The 21,571-nt window shown below is 56.2% G+C and overlaps 6 protein-coding genes across 6 annotated transcripts; 5 read left to right on the forward strand and 1 right to left on the reverse strand.

The window, feature by feature from the left end:
- Window positions 1–401: 401 nt before the first annotated feature.
- IDP1 (Isocitrate dehydrogenase [NADP], mitochondrial precursor (Oxalosuccinate decarboxylase)) lies at window positions 402–1,861 on the forward strand (the record flags this gene model as incomplete). Its single annotated transcript, XM_066776816.1, has 3 exons — window positions 402–497; window positions 713–1,388; window positions 1,437–1,861. The coding sequence occupies 3 exons, from the start codon at window positions 402–404 to the stop codon at window positions 1,859–1,861; spliced, it is 1,197 nt and encodes a 398-aa protein (XP_066632658.1).
- A 438-nt stretch (window positions 1,862–2,299) lies between these two features.
- TIF34 (translation initiation factor eIF3 subunit) lies at window positions 2,300–3,556 on the forward strand (the record flags this gene model as incomplete). The annotated part of the gene is made up of 5 exons (XM_066776817.1): window positions 2,300–2,326; window positions 2,391–2,413; window positions 2,475–2,955; window positions 3,011–3,127; window positions 3,191–3,556. The coding sequence occupies 5 exons, from the start codon at window positions 2,300–2,302 to the stop codon at window positions 3,554–3,556; spliced, it is 1,014 nt and encodes a 337-aa protein (XP_066632659.1).
- Window positions 3,557–4,210: 654 nt separating this feature from the next.
- On the forward strand, window positions 4,211–5,105 carry PMU1 (putative phosphoglycerate mutase pmu1; the record flags this gene model as incomplete). The annotated part of the gene is made up of 2 exons (XM_066776818.1): window positions 4,211–4,327; window positions 4,416–5,105. The coding sequence occupies 2 exons, from the start codon at window positions 4,211–4,213 to the stop codon at window positions 5,103–5,105; spliced, it is 807 nt and encodes a 268-aa protein (XP_066632660.1).
- Window positions 5,106–6,060: 955 nt separating this feature from the next.
- Window positions 6,061–6,639, reverse strand: SLS55_005369 (uncharacterized protein; the record flags this gene model as incomplete). Its single annotated transcript, XM_066776819.1, has 2 exons — window positions 6,061–6,600; window positions 6,631–6,639. 2 exons carry the CDS (start codon window positions 6,637–6,639, stop codon window positions 6,061–6,063), a joined length of 549 nt encoding a protein of 182 aa, XP_066632661.1.
- Window positions 6,640–9,753: 3,114 nt separating this feature from the next.
- On the forward strand, window positions 9,754–10,362 carry stp1 (Low molecular weight phosphotyrosine protein phosphatase; the record flags this gene model as incomplete). Its single annotated transcript, XM_066776820.1, has 2 exons — window positions 9,754–9,805; window positions 9,881–10,362. The coding sequence occupies 2 exons, from the start codon at window positions 9,754–9,756 to the stop codon at window positions 10,360–10,362; spliced, it is 534 nt and encodes a 177-aa protein (XP_066632662.1).
- A 2,402-nt stretch (window positions 10,363–12,764) lies between these two features.
- On the forward strand, window positions 12,765–15,945 carry SLS55_005371 (chitin synthase I; the record flags this gene model as incomplete). The annotated part of the gene is made up of 4 exons (XM_066776821.1): window positions 12,765–12,783; window positions 13,016–14,106; window positions 14,157–15,875; window positions 15,931–15,945. The coding sequence occupies 4 exons, from the start codon at window positions 12,765–12,767 to the stop codon at window positions 15,943–15,945; spliced, it is 2,844 nt and encodes a 947-aa protein (XP_066632663.1).
- Between the last annotated feature and the right edge of the window lie 5,626 nt (window positions 15,946–21,571).

Consider the following 21,571-nt stretch of genomic DNA (forward strand, 5'->3'; position numbering starts at 1 on the left):
AAGCCGACAACAGCTCCGCCATCCCACGCTGTGTGACCTTTCCCGAGGCCTGAACCCGCTATCTGCCCCTCGCTGCGTGCCATTGCCGCGTGCGCTGAACCCTGGTGTCGGATATCGTTCAATAGCCGCCCGTTCCCCCGTCATTGCGCTCTTTTTAGCCCATCATGCGCCCTTCCACCTTCTCCGCCAGCACTGCCACCAGGGCTTTCCGCTGCGCTGTCCCTGCCTCCCGTTATCCCGCCGTCCCTAGGGCCTTCTCTTCCTTCAGCGCCACCCGTCCCGCCGCGAAGTCCGCCATCAGCGCCACTCCGAGCTCCCGCCTCGCCTCTACCCTCTTCTCCGCCAACCAGACCAGCTTCGCTGCCCCCGTTGCCCTAGGTTTCTCAGGCCAGACCAGAACCATGGCGACCGCCAAGAAGATCCAGGTCAAGAACCCCGTCGTCGAGCTGGACGGCGATGAGATGACTAGGATTATCTGGCAGACTATCAAGGACAAGGTAAGCCCCGCTGCGCAGACCATGGCAAGGCAAGGAGACTGACGGTTCCACGCAATACAGTTCATCCACCCGTGAGTACCGCGTAAACGCTCAATACTGTCCGCGGCAGCTCCTGACCAACTTCTAGTTACCTTGACGTCGACCTCAAGTACTACGACTTGGTGCGTACAATGGCAGCTGCAATGACAAGAGCGGGGTAGCTGATAAGGAGCTAGGGAATCCTCTACCGTGATGAGACCAACGACCAGGTCACTGTGGATGCTGCTGAGGCCATCCAGAAGTACTCGGTTGGTGTGAAGTGCGCCACCATCACTCCCGATGAAGCCCGTGTCAAGGAGTTCAACCTCAAGAAGATGTGGCTGTCGCCCAATGGTACCATCAGGAACATTCTCGGCGGTACCGTGTTCCGCGAGCCCATTGTTATCCCCCGCATTCCTCGCCTTGTACCGGGTTGGAAGCAGCCGATCATCATCGGTCGCCACGCCTTCGGTGATCAGTACCGCGCTAAGGACCGCGTCATTGAGGGCGAGGGTACCCTCGAGATGGTCTTCACCCCCAAGGGCGGCAAGCCCGAGACCATCAAGGTCTACGACTTCCCCAACGGCGGCGGTGTCGCTCAGACCCAGTACAACACTGCCGAGTCCATTTCTGGTTTTGCCCACGCCTGCTTCAAGTATGCTCTTTCCAAGAACATGCCTCTGTACATGAGCACCAAGAACACCATCCTGAAGAAGTACGACGGTCGCTTCAAGGACATCTTCCAGGAGATTTACGAGAAGGACTACAAGTCGGAATTTGATGCCAAGAAGATCTGGTACGAGCACCGTCTCATCGACGACATGGTCGCTCAGATGATCAAGAGCGAAGGTGGCTTCGTCGCTGCTCTCAAGAGTAAGTGACTGTAACTCGTAGAGTGCTGCTCGCGCTAACACTCAACAGACTACGACGGTGACGTTCAGTCTGATATCGTGGCTCAAGGCTTCGGCAGCCTGGGTCTCATGACCTCGGTCCTCATCACCCCCGATGGCAAGACCTTCGAGTCGGAGGCTGCGCACGGAACTGTCACTCGCCACTTCCGCGAGCACCAGAAGGGCAACGAGACTAGCACCAACCCCATTGCTTCCATCTTCGCCTGGACCCGTGGTCTGGCCAAGCGTGGAGAGCTCGATGGTACCCCCGACGTCGTTGCCTTCGCCGAGGCCCTCGAGAAGGCCTGCGTCGACACCGTCGATGTTGACGGAATCATGACCAAGGATCTGGCCATTGCCTGCGGTAAGAAGGACAGGGACTCGTACGTCACCACCAACGGCTACCTCGATGCCGTCGAGAGGAGGTTGAAGCAGCAACTCAAGGAGAAGTTGTAAGGGACTAGACGCGATATGGCGGATGTAACGACTTAGAGAGGTGTTCAGCGCGGCGAAATGGGTGTATATGAGCAATTTCCATCATTTGGATGACCTGGAGAGTTGGCGAAGCCGGCGAAATCTCTGTAGATACCAAGCCCAAACAACAAAATCAATTACGTGCAAATTCAAGTATTGTGGGCGCAAGCAAATGGCCTAGACGCCGTGAGTCTACATGGGACGTGAGTCAAAGCTTCAGGCAGAAAAGCATGAATTTGAAGGAATCGTCATTCTCACTCATCCTCACTCATTTTGATGCCGACGGTGGCGGAGGGCCGACATGACTCCGGTAATGTGGTCTGTGCGCACAGCCGGCGAAATCCCACCCACTTCGGCGCGGGCGTCGACATTTGAAGGCGAGCAGCCCGCACAAGCACACCTCCACACCAGTTGCCCACCATGAGACCCATCTTGCTTTCCGGCCATGTAAGCTCTCACCCAGGTCCGCTCGAAGCAGGCATATGCGACCCGGTACTGACGCGCAGCCTAGGAACGTGCCCTTACCCAAGTAAAGTACGCTTTTGCACGCACAATGCCCGCTCGCGCACCGCGAAACTGACCCCGACCCCACCAGATTCAACCCCGATGGCGACATCATCTTTTCCGTCTCCAAGGATCACGTCGTGTGCGCCTGGTTCAGCGCCAACGGCGAGCGTCTTGGAACCTACCACGGCCACGTCGGTGCGTTATGGACCGTTGACGTGAACCTGGACTCCACGCTGCTCGCGACGGGTGGTGCGGATAACACCATGCGCCTGTGGGAGGTCAAGACCGGCCGCATGCTCAAGACCTGGGAGTTTGATACGTCCATCAAGCGCGTCGAGTTCTCGCCCGACGGCCGCCAGCTGCTCGGCGTGACGGAGAAGCGCTCCGGCCACCTTTCCACCATTGTCGTTTACGACATCAACCCGGACGTCGAGGCGGAGCAGACGGATGAGAGGCGCCTTAGGATTCTCTGCGAGGAGAGCAAGGCCACCGTCGCTGGCTTCAGCTACGGCGCCAAGTATATCATTTCCGGCCACGAGGACGGTACCGTTTCGCAGTTTGATGCCAAGGTGAGCATGGTGGGCTGCGAAGGCACGAGGTCCGGTATGCTAACCTGGATGGCAGACCGGCGATCTTCTTAACATGATTGAGGCCCACGAGATCGACACGCAGATTACGGACCTGCAGTGGTCTGCCGACAGGACCTACTTCATCACCGCCGGCAAGGACAAGAACGCTAAGGTCAGTACTGTTCTGCACCACAAGACGCATGAAGGATGAAGATTAACGCGGCTCTTTTTGCAGCTCATTTCCACGGACGACCTGCAGGTTCTCCACACGTACGTTGCCGATACGCCGCTGAACAGCGCTGCCATCACGCCTGTCAAAGACTACGTTATCCTTGGTGGTGGCCAGGCTGCCATGGATGTCACGACCACGTCGTCTCGCCAGGGTAAATTCGAGGCCCGTTTCTACCACAAGATTTTCGAGGAGGAGATCGGTCGTGTGCGCGGCCATTTCGGACCGCTTAACTACATTGCCGTGCACCCCAAGGGTACGGCGTACTGCTCGGGCGGTGAGGACGGTTACGTGCGCGTGCACCATTTCGACAAGCCGTACTTTGATTTCCTGTACGAGGTCGAGAGGGAGAGGGAGCAGGCGAACTTGTAAACGGCTGTAGAAGGGGTTCTTGCTGAAGTCTTTTTCACTCTTGGTTCTCATGATATCAGCATGTCAGGCGTTCGGCGGGAGGTTGGGCTAGCTGCAGCCCATAAAAAGTATCGGATGACGTGGTGGCTCCTGTAGGAAGGAATGCGCTCGAAGTAGAGTCGCGATACACTATTAGAAGCAGGGTTTTGATGGTTGTCATGCTTCTCTGCCTCCTAGCAAGATACCAGAAATTTAGCTGCGGAAGGAGATGCCCCGCTGCACGGCACGTTTCGACGATTGCACGGCTGTGGCGCGGGCTGCCGAGATCACGTTCCTGAGCCATTGGCTTCGGGCTGTCGTCACGTCACCGCCCGCGACTCCACACCTGTCGCATGCACCTAACCATGCCGCCTATTCAACCGCACCTCTACCATGCGAGAGCTGCGTAGAGCTCTTAATTTCCGTCGGTGCAGTTTCGCTTGGAATATCAGGACAGTCGTGTAGGTGCTCGCCCGTCGCTCATAAGCCCTCCTGCTGCCCTCTGCCAGCCGTTCTTGCTCAGATCGCACGGCGTCATTCCGCTCCTGTTCCCTCCAAATCCCGTGAGTTTCTACCAACATGTCAACCAGTCCTTTTCTTTTCTTTACTACCGTCTTGCTTGTCCTCCTATTCAGCATGGGCGAGGCAACGCAATCGTACGTGTCTTCGAACACATCGCACATCAACTACACCACTGTCACCGGATATTTCCTTCAAGATGACCCGGCCACGGATCCGAGCACCTTTGACTACGTACGTTTGTCGACGCCTCAGCACCCGAGAGTCCGACTGTCTGTTTCCCCACGTGCTAGCCCCTTCTCACTCCCCAAACAATAATCAGACCAAGGTCAATCTTGGCCTCATAAACCGCACCTACCCCAGCGATGCGACCTTCGACCCCACCGGCCAGAAGACGCAGTGGCAACGCTTCGCCCACCACGTGTCGGAGCTGAACCGCAACGCGTCGGCAAACGGCACCGGGGTGCAGTACAAGGTCCTCATCATGGGCCGCCACGGCGAGGGCGACCACAACGTCGCCGAGTCCTACTACGGCACGCCGGCGTGGGACTGCTACTGGAGCCTGCTCGACGGCAACGGCACGAGCACCTGGGCCGACGCGCGCCTCACGCGGGCCGGCGTCGACCAGGCGCTCGTCGCGCACGCGTTCTGGTCCGCCGCCCTCGCCGACGCGGCCGTCGCCATCCCCGCGCCCGAGAGCTACTACGTCTCGCCGCTCGCCAGGTGCCTGGCCACCGCCAACTACACGTTCGGCGGCCTCGACGCGAAGCTGCCGGCGGACCGCCCGTTCAGGCCGGTCGTCAAGGAGCTGCTGCGCGAGTCGCTGGGCCTGCACACGTGCGACCGCCGCAGCTCGAGGACGTGGATCCGGGAGACGTACCCCGAGTGGGAGATCGAGCCGGGCTTCGCCGAGGACGACGAGCTGTGGAGCGCGACGCTGCGCGAGTCGTCGACCGGTAAGCCAAACCTCAGGACCCTTATGTACAAGGGACCGATTTTACCCAAGGGGTAAAAAAAAAGAAAAAAGAAAAAAAGAAAAGGAAAGAAAGAATGCCGACTGACCTTGTCCCCCCTCTCCAACATCAGCGCAAATCGCCCGCCTCAAGACCCTCCTCGACGACATCTTCACCCACGACCCCAACACCTTCATCTCCCTCACCAGCCACTCCGGCTCCATCCGCTCCGTCCTCGCCGCCGTCGGCCACCGCGACTTCTCCCTCCTCACCGGCGCCGTCATCCCCGTCCTCGTCCGCGCCGAGACCCGGCCCGGGCCCGCGCCGCCGACCGCCGTCGACCCGCCCACCACGGCGCCGACGTGCGCGGTGGATCCGACGGCGGCGGCGTCGAGCGGGGTTGTGTAGGTAGGATGTTGTTGCGGGGTAATGTATGTGTTGCGTGTGGGCGTGCGGGCCGGTGGGTGGGTGGGCCCCTGGATGTAGTTGGTTTATTAGCCTTCGGTTTTGAAATGCCGATGAAAGTTGATGGATGCACTGTGTCTTCTTTTTCTTCTTTTCTTTTTGAATGAGAGAGTGTCATGGCACAGGCCGTAGCCTATCTGAGCAGGTAACAGGAAGCTAAGTTTTTTGTGGGTATCGTACAAGATATATCTATGCCACAAGAGCTATGATTGGCATATCGATGATGAATTGCAAGTTCTGAGCCGTTCGGCCGAGAAAGAAAAGGAAAAGGTATAAAAAAAAAAGAAAGTAAAAGAGGACAGTATACATGCCGAAGAGAAGAAAAAAGAAAGCCATGCTCAGAAATCGAAATAATCCCTTCCCGTTTTAAGTTTGAACATGCGGAGAAAACCCCCATCTACGACTAGACTTCTCTGCGCCCAGTAAACGCCGTTCTCTTGATGCAAGACCTTACATAGGAGACTTTCCGTTCCATCGTCATAATATACCACACTACCACGCACTGCTTTCTCCGAAGTTTTGGCATTTGGGTAACCCGACTCAACTCGATTACACCTTGTAATCCTGTTTTTCAACAGCCGCGGGCAGCTTTGCACCTACGGCAGGTCCTACGGCAGGTGTGGATGAACGCCGCTTACTGTAGTCCCTCGGCACGCACTCCTCCGGCGCCACCTTCGCCTTCGCACAGCGTGTGCACGGGTGCTTTGTGTCGAGATCACACGCGCCGTGCTGCTTTACGCAGCGGACGCAGCGCAGCTTCTTGACCGAGCGCGGAGCCAACGCGCTGCCCGGACTGTCCGTCGCCTTCTTCTTCAGGGCCTTGCTGCTCGGGTTCTTGTTCTCTTTCGCGACGGAGGATGGGCGAGCGCCAGTGCCAGCCGAAAGAGTCGGAACGTGAAGTTTGGTCTCTGCGGATAAGGTAGGCAGAGGTATGGGGGTTTTCGGAAACGCGGGAGCGCTGATCGATATGGGTGTCGCGGTCAGGATGGGCGAGTCGATCTTCGGAGTGGAGAGATCGGGCGAGGTGTTCTTGGAAGTGGCGAGGGAGGATGAGCCAGCCTTGGATGTAGTCACGGTGGGCGAGTCGTCCTCCCGGGCGAATGCGCTTGGCGGGGTGACTCTTGACATCTGTGGTGGAGGACTGGACTTGATATGTGATGCAACCGGAAAGGACACGGACTGATTGGTGGCTACGAGGCCGATTGCAGGTGAGGGAGGCGGTGCATTGGTGGTGTTCGGCGGGCTTGTGAATGACGGAGGTAGCCCGGCAGTCCAGTTTGGCTGCCACTGAAGATTTTCTTGCTGAGGCGGAGAGGACGGCAGGGTTGCACGCTTGTTGGTGATACTGCGGTCAACAGGGGAATCAGGCAGTTGGGCGATGGCGGCGGCGGTCCTGGCCTCATCGATGGTTTGAGCAAGTCCGGCTGCTTGGGCGGCATCGGGAAGTGGTGGGGAGATCGACGGCGGCATCGCAGTTCCGGGTAGAGCATCGCGGTTGGGGCCCTCATAAAAGGCGTCGATGAGAGCTAGACCATCTTCAAAGGATATGTCTTGGTTCCGGCTCGGAGTCCAACCGAAGGAGTTCGCCATGGTTGAGGTTGCTTATGGGGCCTCGGTGGAATATCTGGCAATAGTGTGGAGGTTGGCCAGGCTGAAAGTCTATATGTCGATGTGGCTTGTGATTGTTTTGCGAGCAACTGCAATCACCAAGCCACAGGGTTGAGCCGAAGGTCCCGTGGGCAGGTCATCAATCGAGCAGGCCACAGTGTTTTCTTAAACGCGCAACCGCGGCGCCAAGAAAAAGCCCGTGACGATGCGAAGTACTTGGGTCCGAACTACCGCACGGCAGTATCGAGGCCCAAATGGGTGGCTAGACAAAGGCTGCTCAGAGAATATCGAAACAGTCCAGATCGGAAAATGGGTGGCAGCTATTGGTAAAGCCGTGGTCGACTGAAACTGCAAGGTTGTCAGCCACAGGGGTTGCATGGCTACCAAGGAAACGGTCTGGATGAGGATAACCACGGGAGCGATCTGTATGGGGAAATCTTCATCGTTTCAACTGCCAGAGCAATGCCAGCCGGCGGGTGGACATGACCCGAAGCGTGTGACGTGCGGCGGAGACGCGTACAAATCACGCGTATTACGACAAACGGAACAAGGAGAGTGGGCAGCTATGAGATGGTGGAGGTCCGACGCTTCTCGGTGGCACCAAAAGCTTCAATTGACGTTGACACGCACCTTTGAGTTTTGTCCAACGACATCAAGCGCGCAAAAGCGGTAAAGCCCGGGTAGTCCCGATTCAACGGACAAGTGGAGACCGTTTCCATAGAATATGTTGTGTGGCTTGGCGATGATGCAGCGGAAAGCTGCAGGTGCACGTGTTCGGACGCTGACACGCAAGTGCCGAACTCCGTGGGACCTTGGACGAGGCCAATCGTTTCAGCTGCACGGCAGAGGGGGGTGTCATGCCACGCAGTCGGAGCAGTCGAGGGCAGAAGGGTCGGAGATGGGTACGGTGGAAGATACCAGGCGTGGCAGGCTCGTCGGGGTGGCAGGCGTTATCGACATCTCACCTCGGCTTGGCGGCCCAGAACGGCAATCACGCCAGGTGACGCCGGTGGCCGTTGCTCCTTTCCACTGCGCACTAGCTGCCGACGATCTCGTACCCTGAGGCCTGATGTCCTCGGGCGGGACTTCGTCTCGGGTTGTTTTCACGAGGGCGCCAAAATGTTACGTTGCCTGACTTCTGCCGCATGTACCCGGAACCACCGCCTAAGTCGTCGCTTGACGAGCCTCATTGGCACGCGGCGGGAGTCGTATTCGGAATGGAGGAGACTCGCCGGTGCCTGCCTGTCCAATCAGGGCCGCAGGAGCAGGTGGGCGCGCAGAGGATGGGAAAAAGGATGGAATTGAAAGCGGCGTCGTCGAGACGGCCAGATAAGAATATAGATACCGACCACGGCCAATTGTGCACCAACTCCAGCATTAAAAGCCACCGTCCAGCGCCAAGAAAGTTCAACAGTCCCAAGGATTCCACGGCCGACCCCGCTCTACGTGGATTCTTCCGGCCGTCACGTCATGATTAAAACGGTATCGCGTTGCTGACATTGCCGCTGGCATCAGCCGGTGCGGCGAGCATCCTATATAAAGTCTCCTGATCAGCCATACGCCCGCGCAGCCATTGTGGCAGAGGTCCTCACGCTTTGCCGGCGTCGGTCATACAGCAGCCGCAGAAGATGGACGCGGGCCAGCAGAAGATGGCCATGACGACAGCAACGCCGAAACCGAGGGTCGGACCGACGACCTTGCAGTGGCAGGGATTCTGGTCGCTGGATGCGAGAGAAGCATAGTTAGCATTCATCGCGGCGCCGGTAATTTCCCCCAGAGGCTTGTTTAGGGCAGGAGACCTACGTTCCGCACTGGATGCAGATAGGAATGCAATCCATGGCGAAGATTCGGAAGCTGGCGACGGTAGAATTGGCAACAGGCGACCACGGCGAAGTAAGACAGAAGCTGTGAGGTGAGCGAGCTGGGCAGCGCGACGGGAGAGAGTGCGTAGAAGAGGACGCCAGGCACGTCGGAAACCTAGCTGGGGAGCTGCGGGAGGCCGTGCACCAGTGACGTGTGAGACAGGTGCGGCCGCGCATCGAGAGGTTCTCAAAAGCTTGTTTCCTCCAGCCACTTGGGGCTCACTACTGTGACTATTCCTAGCGTGCCATAAGCTACTCTGCGATTGCTAGTGATCGCACATGGTAGGAACGGCATGAAGGGGAACTACTGCAACGTGCCGTGCAACCTGGCGGCTAGGCTCACCGGGTAACCGGCGAACGCAATACGAAAGAGCTTGCCGCGGCATCCAATTGGTCTATGGCGCGGGCTGCTCTGTCATCGAGCATTCCGAGGCCATTTGGTGTATTTGGAAAAGACACAAGGTGCCTTTTTTGATTCCCAGCGCCGTACGCCACCACAGCAAATGTTCGCATCGTGGCATGGTTTGCGGTCAAATGCGTGGGCCAAGCCTGTCAGGCACCCGCAAGACACAGACCCTCTGTGGCGCTGGCACCTTATCGATTGCTGCTCCGGGCTCAACACCGACCAAAGTTTCTCACCGACATCATCACCTTCCTCACTCCAACCACACGAGACACACTCCGCAGCAAGCTAGCTGCATAGACCTTCGCGGATAAGCACTTCCTTCACTCTCCTTCAATCGCACCGACCCTCTCCGCTCCTACCGCAGCCATGGGTGCCGACGGCAAGGCCAACATTCTCTTCGTGTGCCTGGGCAACATTTGTACGCCTTTCTGCGCTCCCTCCTCGCCCCATTCACTGCTTTTGTATCATCCCTAACCGTGGTGTTTCCACCCAGGCCGCTCCACCATGTCCGAGGGCGTCTTCCGTCACCTTGCCAAGTCATCCTCACCCCACCCGCTCGTCGGCGAGGTCGACAGCTGCGGCACGGGCGCATACCACGTCGGTGACGGACCGGACTCGCGCACCATGTCGACGCTCGAGGATCACGGCATTACCGACTACGACCACTGCGCGCGCAAGTTCTCGCACCCGGAGGACTTCCACCGCTTCGACTACATCCTGGCCATGGACCGTGAGAACCTGAGCGACCTGCTGCGCCTGCGAAACAGCCACGAGAAGAAGTTGAAGGCCGATGGCCAGGATGAGAAGATCGGTAGCCTCGGCAAGGTCATGCTGTTCGGGGATTTCGGCGGCAGGAAGGGCGAGGTTGTGGATGACCCGTACTACGGTGGTAGAAACGGGTTCGAGATTGCATATAAGCAGGCGATGAGGTTCTCAGAGGGCTTGTTGAAGCATCTCGAGGCAGAGAGTGCTTGAGCGGCTGAGGTTCGAACAGAGGCTAGAGACCCTGCCAAGACACATCGCCGATAGAGCGATGCGATGATACCCGCATAGATTTAAGCACAACAATAGACATAAAACATACGGCATAGACTTGGCGAACGTTGGAGGTTCCAACATAGACACATGAGAATGCTGTTTGGTTGCCGTCAAGACATCAAGGTATCGTACAGCCAGCCCTAACCTTGGGCTCCAATTACCCACACGCAGAACGCCATATTCTCCGAAGCTAATACCCATCATCTCAATATAGGCCAGCAATGAAAAGCACCAGCGTGATTACGACTATCATGAAAAGGATCCACAACTTATCGGTTTCCCCAGGACCGAAATAGGAGTCTGAGAGTTCACCTGGTCCAACGCTTCCTTTCTTCCTAATCTCTCCCTTTCCCTCTGCTAAATACCCTTCTGTGTTGCCCTCTTTAGGCAGTTTGAGTACAGGGAGGCCCCTAAAACAAACAGCAATCAGTGGTTCATTTCGCAGAACTATTATGGCTTGATCCAGAATTTTCTACCGCTCAGCATCATCAACAGGCCCAAGCCTATTGAATCCTTCGTTTCCGAGATAGACATGTTGCTGAGATTTTTGGCGTTCATATGGATGGCGCCTACGGCTGAATCGACGGAAAGCTGACTGTGTTACTGGTTCAGTGCTCTGAGGATTGCTGCTAGCGGACCGAGCTTAATTAGCGGTTCCATACCTTCAAGTGCGAACGCTCCACCTGCAATCTGGCCATAGTAGATCCGGTAGACTTCGTAGAGATTCTGCTGTTGGCTGTGGGCACTCGTTCTGAATTGAGCCTCGAATTTATACGCGGCGAATCCCGTTGCACCTCAACAGCTCGTGACTCTACATAGTCATTCAGTATCACAGATGTCGCATTGATCATGTTTGGTCGACACAAGAAACTCAGCAGTAGAGCACGCACAATGCTTGCGAGCATGATGCGTAACGGAATACCTTGTCAAGCAGGGAGCGTAGCAATTCTGTTGGAAAGATGCGTTCCTCAATCAGCATCGGTGCGGCTCGACTGACGACAGTGTGCCGATGCACGGCATCACGCCAAGGGAATCTGTTTGCTCTCAATGATTCTTTGGCCAATGGAAATTATCGCGATCTGGTGACTGTGGCCACCGGTGACTCGGGCAGGCAGGGCACAGTTGACGTATGCGGGCAAATCGCAAGCACCTCGGATCATTGCATTGAGACGACCGGGGTCTCAAAGCCAAAGCATATTGCCGCATTCCTCGGTAAAGGCACTGAGGCAAAAGAAGTGTCGGAAGCGTAGATACACTCGAGGGCACAACCGGCATGTCGGTAGGTTATGGCCGTGCAGCCACTGCGAGGAGCGCGCAGCATCATGTCAGAAGCTGATTGCACCCGGCGTCGGGTGGCTGTGGTCGGGAAGTCGCACGCCGACGGGCTTTCTTTAGAAGCAACTAGGCTGCGGCAGAACCGTGGAACGACGTGCATCGCTTCCAGAACCTTGACTGTTTGGTCATGGTGGCAGTCGCTGCGCACACGGATACACCGCATCTTGATGCCAAGCTTCGATGCGCCACAGCCGCCACAGTGGGGAGAATGGCTGTGTGCTCAAATCTGCTTTGGCTGGCAGACCCTGCGCATCTCATGACGAGCGAACGGCGCACGCTGAGGTACGTGGGACTTACCGGGCCTCGTCAGCAACAGGGCAGTGTTGCGGTTGGCAGCAGTGCCACACTAGGATCGAGGAGCAAGCGGGCGTTGATTGGCGTCGCCGAGCTGAGCAACACGGCGCTACTCGGGCGCCCTAGGACGGGACGGGGATGCCGGCACGCTGTATAGACATTGGAGTGCGCGTTCGTGAGGGGAAGGCGATCGAACATGGAGCCGCATGGGAGGTTCCTAGGGCGACGCGTAAATTCGCCCGTTGGCAGTGTCTGAGGTGCTAAGATGACCTCATTAATCCAGGATGGTGCTGCAAGCTCGTTGCCGGGGGAAAGAGCTGGGGGACGCACTGGCCTGTACAGCCCGCGACGAAGCCTGCAGCAGCGGCTGCCCATCCTTCGCATTGGCCGAGCCACAAGACTCAGCCCGACACAGCGAAAACATAACAACAGTCAGCCTCACCCTGCGCTCGCTGCCCTCACTTGCTTGCTCGCTGCATTCTTCCTCACCTCATCCGGTCGCGCGTCCCCGACTGTCGTTGCCCGCGGCGCTTCTCCGCGCCCCACGACGCGACCAACGTGAAACAATCAAGAGATTTTGATAAACCCTACGTCCACTCGCAACACCGAGAGGCCCATTCCAAACAGGCATCGGCCTCCTGCCCTCATTTCCGCGCCCACAGCCAGAGCCAGCAGCAGATCAGGCCCAACCTACCCGGCCGCCTGTCGTTATGTCCTACAATCGTCTCGGTAAGTCCCTGCCGATTGCACACTGCCTTACCCGCCCTACACGGCGCACGACGCTCCGAGCGGTTACTCCAGACGTAGCGCCCTCTCCAACATTCCTGCGCTCTTGGCTTCAAACGCCTGGTGCTGCGCGACTTGTGACTACGAAGAGCGACTCCTGGGCCTACGCCCGCTCCACCGCCATAGTCCACCGCCCAAGCGCCTATCTAGCTAGACTGACCGCCAACCTGCGCAGGCTCGACGGGCAACGTCCACGACGACGACGACTACTCCTACAACAACATGGATCCCCGGAGACCCCAGCGGACGCCGTCGCCCGGCAACCCATTCCACGGCTACCAGCTCGAGGACCGCCCCTATGGCAGCCCTGGCGCGCCCTTGGAGATACCCATGGGCCCTGGCCCTGGTCCTGGCACGCCAGGCGACCGCTTAGAGGCACAACCTACGGTTGGTGGACAATTCGCGCACAAGAGAGACGAACAGGTTTCAGCTAATGCTTTGCTCGCGCAGTATTCGGTGGAGAACATTCAGAACACGTACGGCCACAACGAGCAGTACGAGTCCACCCACCAGTATTCGCCCGGAGGTTACCACGAACCCTATGTCATCGACCCGAACGCGCACCACGACGCATACTACAACGAGCCCTACCACCCCTCGCCGGGGGAGGAGCACCAGCAGTATTGGCAAGATGAGGCTGACAACCGCCCCATGCTCCAACCGGATAACGCTTACGGGCCCGATCCCATGAACCCTATGAGCCCCAGCAATGATCCGCAAGAATACTTCGATGCGCCGAAGCCCACGCCGAGCCCTGCGCCAATTAGGCGGTGGAAGACGGTTAAGGAGGTGCAGCTGTTCAACGGCAATCTCGTCCTCGACTGCCCTATTCCTCCCCGACTCCTCAACCAGGTTCCTCACGCTCAGCCGCCTGAGCGCGACGAGTTCACGCACATGAGATACTCGGCTGCCACTTGCGATCCGGCCGATTTCTACAATGACCGTTTTACCCTGCGCCAGCGCTTGTTCGCAAAGCCCCGCCACACGGAGCTGTTCATTGCGGTTACCATGTACAATGAAGAAGACGAGCTTTTCGCGCGGACTATGAGTGGTGTAATCAAAAACATCGAATACATGTGCTCGCGGACGAACAGTAAGACTTGGGGCAAGGATGCGTGGAAGAAGATTGTAGTGTGTGTTGTCAGCGATGGTCGTGGTAAGATCAACCCGAGGACAAGAGCTGTGTTGGCCGGTATGGGTGTATATCAGGACGGCATTGCCAAGCAACAGGTCAACGGCAAGGAGGTTACGGCACACATTTACGAGGTAGGTGATGCCGAGAAACAGGGTTTGGGGTTAATGCTGACAATTTGCAGTACACTTCTCAAATGACCATGGAGATCAAGAAGGGCGTCGTGAACGTCAAGAAGGGTACTGTACCTATTCAGATGCTCTTCTGTCTGAAGGAAAAGAACCAGAAGAAAATCAACTCGCACAGATGGTTCTTCCAGGGCTTCGGTGCCGTCCTCGACCCCAACATTTGCGTCCTCATTGACGCTGGAACGAAGCCCGGAAAGGACTCGATTTATCAGCTCTGGAAGGCCTTTGATCTCGAGCCAATGTGCGCTGGCGCTTGCGGTGAGATCAAGGCCATGTTGGTACACGGCAAGAAGCTGCTCAACCCCCTGGTTGCGACTCAGAACTTCGAGTACAAGATGAGTAACATCTTGGACAAGCCCCTGGAGTCCGCCTTCGGTTTCATTTCGGTTCTTCCTGGTGCCTTTTCTGCATACCGCTACGTTGCGTTGCAGAACGACAAGACCGGACAGGGCCCTCTGGAGAAGTACTTCGCTGGTGAGAAGATGCACGGTGCCAACGCCGGTATTTTCACCGCCAACATGTACCTTGCCGAAGATCGTATCTTGTGTTTCGAGCTCGTGGCGAAGCGCAACTGCCATTGGATCCTGCAGTACGTCAAGTCGGCCACGGGTGAGACGGATGTTCCGGTTGAGATGGCCGACTTCATTCTCCAGCGTCGTCGTTGGCTCAACGGTAGTTTCTTCGCTGCCGTCTACGCGCTTGCACACTCGCATCAGATCTTCAGGAGCGACCATTCGTTCATCCGCAAACTGATGTTCCTGATTGAGTTCGCCTACCAGTCCATCAACATGATCTTCGCCTGGTTCGCTCTCGGTAACTTCTTCTTGGTCTTCCGCATCCTCACCTCGTCCCTGGGCAACGATGAGTTCCTGGGTACGGTTGGCAACATTCTCGCATCTGTCTTCGAATGGGCATACATCGCAACGGTCGTTACCTGTTTCGTCCTGGCTCTGGGTAACCGACCCCAAGGTTCGAACAAGTTCTACATGACGATGGTGTACTTCTGGGTGCTCATCATGGCATATTTGATGTTTGCGTCCATTTACATCACCGTCATTTCGGTCAAGTCGGAGCTCGCAGATGGCTTCTCGGTCTCGGACTTGTTCCAGAACACCCTGTTCTTCACGCTCATCGTCTCCATGGCCTCGACGTACCTGCTGTACTTTGTTGCGTCGTTCTTGTTCCTGGACCCTTGGCACATGTTCACGTCGTTCATTCAGTACCTGCTGCTGACGCCGACTTACATCAACATCCTCAACGTGTACGCTTTCTGTAACACGCACGACATCACGTGGGGTACCAAGGGTGACGTGAAGCCTGAGAAGCTGCCTTCGGTCACGACGAAACCTGGTGGCAAGGTCGACGTATCTGCACCCACGGACGACGCCGATCTAAACACGCAGTACGAGACGGAGCTACGTGTATTTGCCACCAAGTACGTGGAGCCGAAGAAGGACCCTTCGCCGGAAGACAAACAAGAAGACTACTACAAGGGATTCCGTTCTTCGGTCGTGCTCTTCTGGATGTTCTGCAACTTGGCGCTGTGCGCCGTCGTGCTGGTTGCAGCCGGCGTTGATGTCTCGGTTGGAGACGACGAGCTCTCGGCAGCGAAGTCGCAGCGTGCCAAGATCTACATGAGTGTGGTTCTCTGGAGTGTGGCTGGTCTCAGTGCATTTAGATTCACGGGCGCTATATGGTTCCTGATTGTTCGGATGGTAAGTCCTCAAGAACGGCTCGTATGTCATGTTCATATTGCTAATCAACAACTAGTTCCGCGGTGTGTAAGCATACCAACGAAGAAGCCAACATCAGGGCGTTCCGCTACTTGATGCGGATTGCCGCTTTCTCGCACTTCTGCCTTGTGTTTTCATATCCCTTCTACTTCCGTGTTACGAATTTCGAAAGACAAAGACGCCTCTTTGGATGCTGGATTCTTCCTCATGACCACGGTGTCGAAAAGGTTGGATTAGTGGTTTTGTTTGGTTTTCTGCATTATGATCGATGGATTTTCTCATACCCCTTATGTAGCATATGTCAGAGCAATGGATACGGACGTCCTCGAACATGGCGCCAGGGGATCTTTTTACAAGGGAACGAGGTCTCATGCATCAGCGAAGGTTTTTTGTAGAGAGTGACTTATTTCTCTCCCCTGCTACGTATATCCACTTTGCGATGTGAGATGGGATCTGATCTGGATCTTGGAGATCATGGATCTGAGCCACGTGTTTCACTCCATGATTCGACCCCGCCATTCCTGCAGCCCCTCCACGCCGGATCCGGACAACTGCAGCGAATCAATACGTCCCTTCGGCCTCTCGCTCAAAACAAAAACTCCTCCGACGACCACACCCTTCTCTTCTCTGGAGTCTCTCGATTGGTCGAAGCATCCCGTAGGGCACCGGCCGCTAGCCTGTAACGAACCGTTTACCCGGCCGGGCCTCGGCAAGATACGTCTTTTGAAGCAGTCACTTGCAAGGTCGACTTCGCAGCATGCCAACGACGGCTTCTGATGTGGGAGTTGCTCCGGCGGTCGGCAGTATGAACGACGCAGTAGCGTCACATTCGCTAAGCTGCCTGTTCCCCTCTCCCCCAATCGCCAACTGGAACTTCTAACGAGTAGATGGAAGGGACGGACGAAGCTACGCTAACGGCTGTTCGTACGCACGGGGGACCTTCGATCTGCAATCTCTTGCAAGTACGGATGGGTACGTGTCGGTTTTTTTCGGAGCAATGACAGCCGCTCCGCCTCTTCGTCGGTGAAATACTAGGGTGTTTGGAAGTGTTAGGCAGGAAGCAACGCGCTCCATGTTATTATAGATGACACCCGGGCCCTCCCCGACACGTCGTCAAATTGCTGGCTCTTCTATCCCGCTTTTCATTTCCTTACTCCTCTCGCATCTCGATTTTGCTCTCTCTCCCGAATCCGGTCACTGCTCTCTCCTCCTACCCGCTACGTCACTGCCACTACTAGCGCCTTTCCTCCCCACCGGCCTCTCAGCCCCATACCAAAAAGCACAAGTCGGGGGGAAAGAAAAAAAATAAGAAGAGAAGGGACCAAGAAAGTAGCAAGGACAAGAGACAACAACAACCCGCCAAAAAAAAAAAAAAAAAACATGGCCGACCTCGCAGGCAAAACCATCGCCGTCACAGGCGCGGCCTCGGGCATCGGCCTCGCCATCGCGACGCGCCTCGCGCAGCTGGGCGCCAACGTCTCGCTCGCCGACGCCGACGAGCCCCGTCTCCTCGGCACCGCCCTGCCCGCGGTCGAGGCGGCCGCGCGCGACGCCGGGCACGCCGACACGCAGTTCGTCGCGCGCCGCGTCGACGTGCGCTGCACCGCCGACGTCGACGCGTGGATGGCGGCGACGGTCCAAAGCCTCGGCGGCGGCATCCACGGCGCTGCTAACTTTGCTGGTGTTGCTGGCCGCGACATGAATGTTCGTGGAATGGCGGATGTTGGGGATGAGGATTGGGAGTACGTGCTCGGCGTGAATTTGACGGGAATCATGAAGTGCATGCGGGCGGAGGTGAGGGCGTTTGTCGGAGAAGGTGGCGGGTCGATTGTGAATTGCAGCAGCATCCAGGGCGTGCTGGGCGTGGCGATGAGGGAGGCGTACACGGCGAGCAAGCACGGGGTGGTCGGGTTGAGCAGGAGCGCGGCGAGGGAGCTGGGGAGGAGGAAGGAGGGCCCGATTAGGGTCAATGTGGTTTGTCCGTGAGTATTGGACTGGTTTCCTTGGCTACTACCTCTTCTTCTTTTTTTTCCCTCCCCCTTTTCCTCCATTCTCCCTATGCATGCTGCTTCGTTTCCGTTATTTGCTCGTCATGCTTGGTTCCCTTTTCTTTTTCCCGGGAAAGGCAGTCAGACGCGTCGCGTGAGGTGCGGTCGAGCTGACGTTGAGGATACTGCAGGGGCCACATTGTCACGCCGATGCTGGAGTCGGTTGGGGATCTGTCGATCGTGGAGCAAGCGGATGAGGTGCAGCATGATACGACGCTCCAGAGATTGGGGAGAACTGAGGAGGTGGTGCCACTCGTCATACACCTCCTCAGCAAAGACTCGAGCTTCACTACCGGCGCTGTGCACATGATAGACGGCGGCCGGTTCTGTTAAGCAACACTCTTTGTGGTGTTCAGGGCTCTGTGGGAAACTTCTGTTCACTTTCGAGTACGACAGGAAGTAGTCGGGGTGGAGGACGCATCAGCACAACATTAACCGCAGCGTAGGGGAAATGCTCAGCCATGGAAATTCGAAGTATATTAATTGACTTCTGATCGGACAGAAATTCTCTTTTCCCAGGTCAAGTGAAGAACTGATCAGTTAATGAGCATAACCTGACCCACGACTGATTTTTATGTAAGGAGTATACACAACACCGAACCGCTCAAAAGGGCAGCTCATACGACCACAGAGAATGCCTCATGATTCTGGTCGAACACCGTGTCATCGTTGATGTGGCTGCATAGCAGCGCTCCTGAAACTCCTGTAGGATGGTGTATCCCATGAATGTGTCGTTGAATGTTTTCTAGGGCCTGTGGGAGATGAGTGTCATTTTCGGCCGGGTTTCCTGACTTACCTTCACTAGTAAAACAAAGTTGTTGCGTCAACAGCTAAGATCAAGTGCGTGGTATGCCTGAGTAGTGCAATGTGTGTGTGCCAAAAATGCGTCGACGATATCACAGTAGGTCGCAAGACTTTTCACAGCCCGTCCACACCTTACGGAAGGGACTACATTCTTCCTGCATAGGCAGTTGAAGCCAACCTCTAGATGCAAATATAAGTCTTTGAAATCGTACTAGGGTATCCACAGATATCCTTCGAATACCCACGTAAGTACAGTTGAAGCTTCAACAGTTCAGGTATGAGAAGTGAGTTAAAATTTTCCCCTCCGACATACCGTGACTTTCATGTTGTTTGTTATGCTGTTGAGGGTAGAACTTCGGCGTCAACGGAGCTACGGCACCCACTTCAGTGGTCGTCTGCCTTCGACTTGAAAGCTCCCCGAAGTTTTGAATTTTTGGACCGTCTTGGTGCAAGAGGCCTCCTTCAATAAATCTGTGGTTCATTCCAAAATTCTTTCATTGTTGTCATGATTAGCCTGTGGCGAAGTGGTCCCGCTCTTTGGCGCCCCTTTTTCTCAACAAACGTTTGCTTTGCCACCCCAGCTGCCGGGGCGGAAGGCTGGACCGAGGAACCTATCTGAAAAACAACACTGTTCGCCCCGCGACATCGCCGCGAACGCAGGGGAGTGGGGTCTTTTCAGCGCGCTGGGCGTGCACATTCCCTCGAGCATGCATGCGTGCCCAACAACGAGGCTTCCGGACCCATATACGTTGCTGCGGTATACCTTGTCCCCATGCAGAACGGACCGCCAGCGGTCTGAGAGGCAGCCCGCTAGTTGCTCCACGGAGGCGTTACACTCTGACCAATTCGATCCGAGCGTTGTCCGCATATCATGCCACACCGTCTGACCTCGCTGGCCGACAGTGCGCGTTCGCTTGCACAGAGTTTTCCGGGTCGAACTCCCCACAAAGTTTTGGGAGGCTTGAACATGCTTTCCAGACATTCAGCCGGGACAGAGGCATAGCGTGATGAGTTAAGGAAAGTTTCTGTGTGATGGCTGGCATTGAGGTGGCTTTGAACTTACTCTTGAACTCATCTCGTGACCTTGCATGATGGAGCTTATTCGGTATCAACTTCGCATTGTGCGCAAGATGGAACCATAGATACAAACGTGTAATATTGGGAAGAATCAAGCAGATCAAGGATGCGCAAATCCTCGATGAGGAATTGAGTAAAACCTGAGTGTGGGCTTGCCGAGCCGCGACAAAAGTTTCACCTCTTTCTGATAATCTTTGACAACGAACCCCCGAACAGAGTAAGAGAGCTGGAAATTGATCGTCATAATCAGACCGTCCATTCCGCGTCCAGGTTATCGGATGTGAATGCGAGCTTGGTTCGCCGAGGACTGCCATGGACTAGACAACCCGAACGACAGTGGAAGCGTTGATATGGATATTCAAGTATGACAAGATCGTGCACGAAGACGTCCAGACAAAATTTCCAGACCTGCTAGACGTGTTACAGCCCTACGCAAATTGGAATCGTGTCGACGGTCCAGCATGGTGGTTGAAAGCGTGTCGGATGTTCTCGCCATTCCGCGCGCGGATAGTTGTATTCTCCTCCCATAGTATCTTTCAATCTGACGGGAGAATGTTTGGGGACACCGAGGGTGATTCAATTAGAGGATATGTTGGCTAGGATGGAATGGGCAGCGTATTGGGGTAGCGTGCTCAATGGGAAACGCGCAGTCGGGATGTCGGGAAATCGGCGTAGCGGTACGAAATTGTCTTTGCGCTTGATCTTCCAGTTATCGTCAGTCGTCAGCAAGCAGTTCACCATGTTGCAGAGGAAGATCCTTGCCGGTTGCATGGCTGTAAGTCGGTCATCAATATTGGACAATATCACAGTAGGGCTTGCGAAACAGAACGGCGTAAGCGAAACAAATGTTAGATTGAGCCACTCACATAACATCCTACCTATATCAAATCACAGAAGCCTCATTCTTGTACATGAGACGAGTTGCACGTTCTTTTTGCACGGTCCTAAGCCGAGACCCTGTCTGTGCGGTACAGACCCTTATTGATGAGCGTTCAGCCGCACCTTCAATGCTTGTCTAGATGTGGGAATCCGCCTCATTATGCAGTACCACCATGCGGCTGATGAGCCGCGGTAGAGATTTGGCTAGAACGTCAAGGGGCTACCGGTTGGTCTCGACGCGGACAGAGGATGGGAGGCAAAGAGGCGCTCGGTCGCGGGAAAGAAGTAAACAGACCGGGGGATCGAGGTGGTTGTGGGGATTCACAAAGCGACTCCAGGTACTTACACATTCTCACCGCTCGGCCACTGGCTGCGGCAACATCGGCCACTATTGATTACGGCAACTGTCAGTGCAGAGACCAGCAAAGTAGCGCCTGTAACGGAGACGGCAAAAGTGGATCTAGTCAGGAGGCTACGAGTGCAACCGCAAACGGCCTCGAATCCTTCGTGATTCGGGCAGCATCCCAGCCTCACTTTCTCCAGGGGAAAGCGCCCGAGGCCAGTTGGGACGGGGAAACGACCTATCAGCAGTGAATGCCGAACACCACGGATCCCGCGTAAGCGATGCACGCACGCATAGAAGGTCAGGCGCCTGAACCGTGCTTGGCGGTCGGCTAGCTGCTTGTTCGGCCCTCAACATGTTTCGTGGGACGGGAGTGCAGCTGCCTTGGCCCGACCGGGCTCAGGGTGACCAGAGGTAGGACAGAGCGGCGGACCCAAAGGGGACAACACTTGCTCCAAGCAGCCATCTGCTCCACGCGCCGAAGGCGAGATTGCCGAGCGAAAGTCTCTCATCGGCGTGTGATTCTA

The sequence above is a fragment of the Diplodia seriata genome, assembly GCF_021436955.1.
Source record: "Diplodia seriata strain FDS-637 chromosome Unknown scaffold_5, whole genome shotgun sequence".
Classification (NCBI taxonomy): Eukaryota; Fungi; Ascomycota; class Dothideomycetes; order Botryosphaeriales; family Botryosphaeriaceae; genus Diplodia; species Diplodia seriata.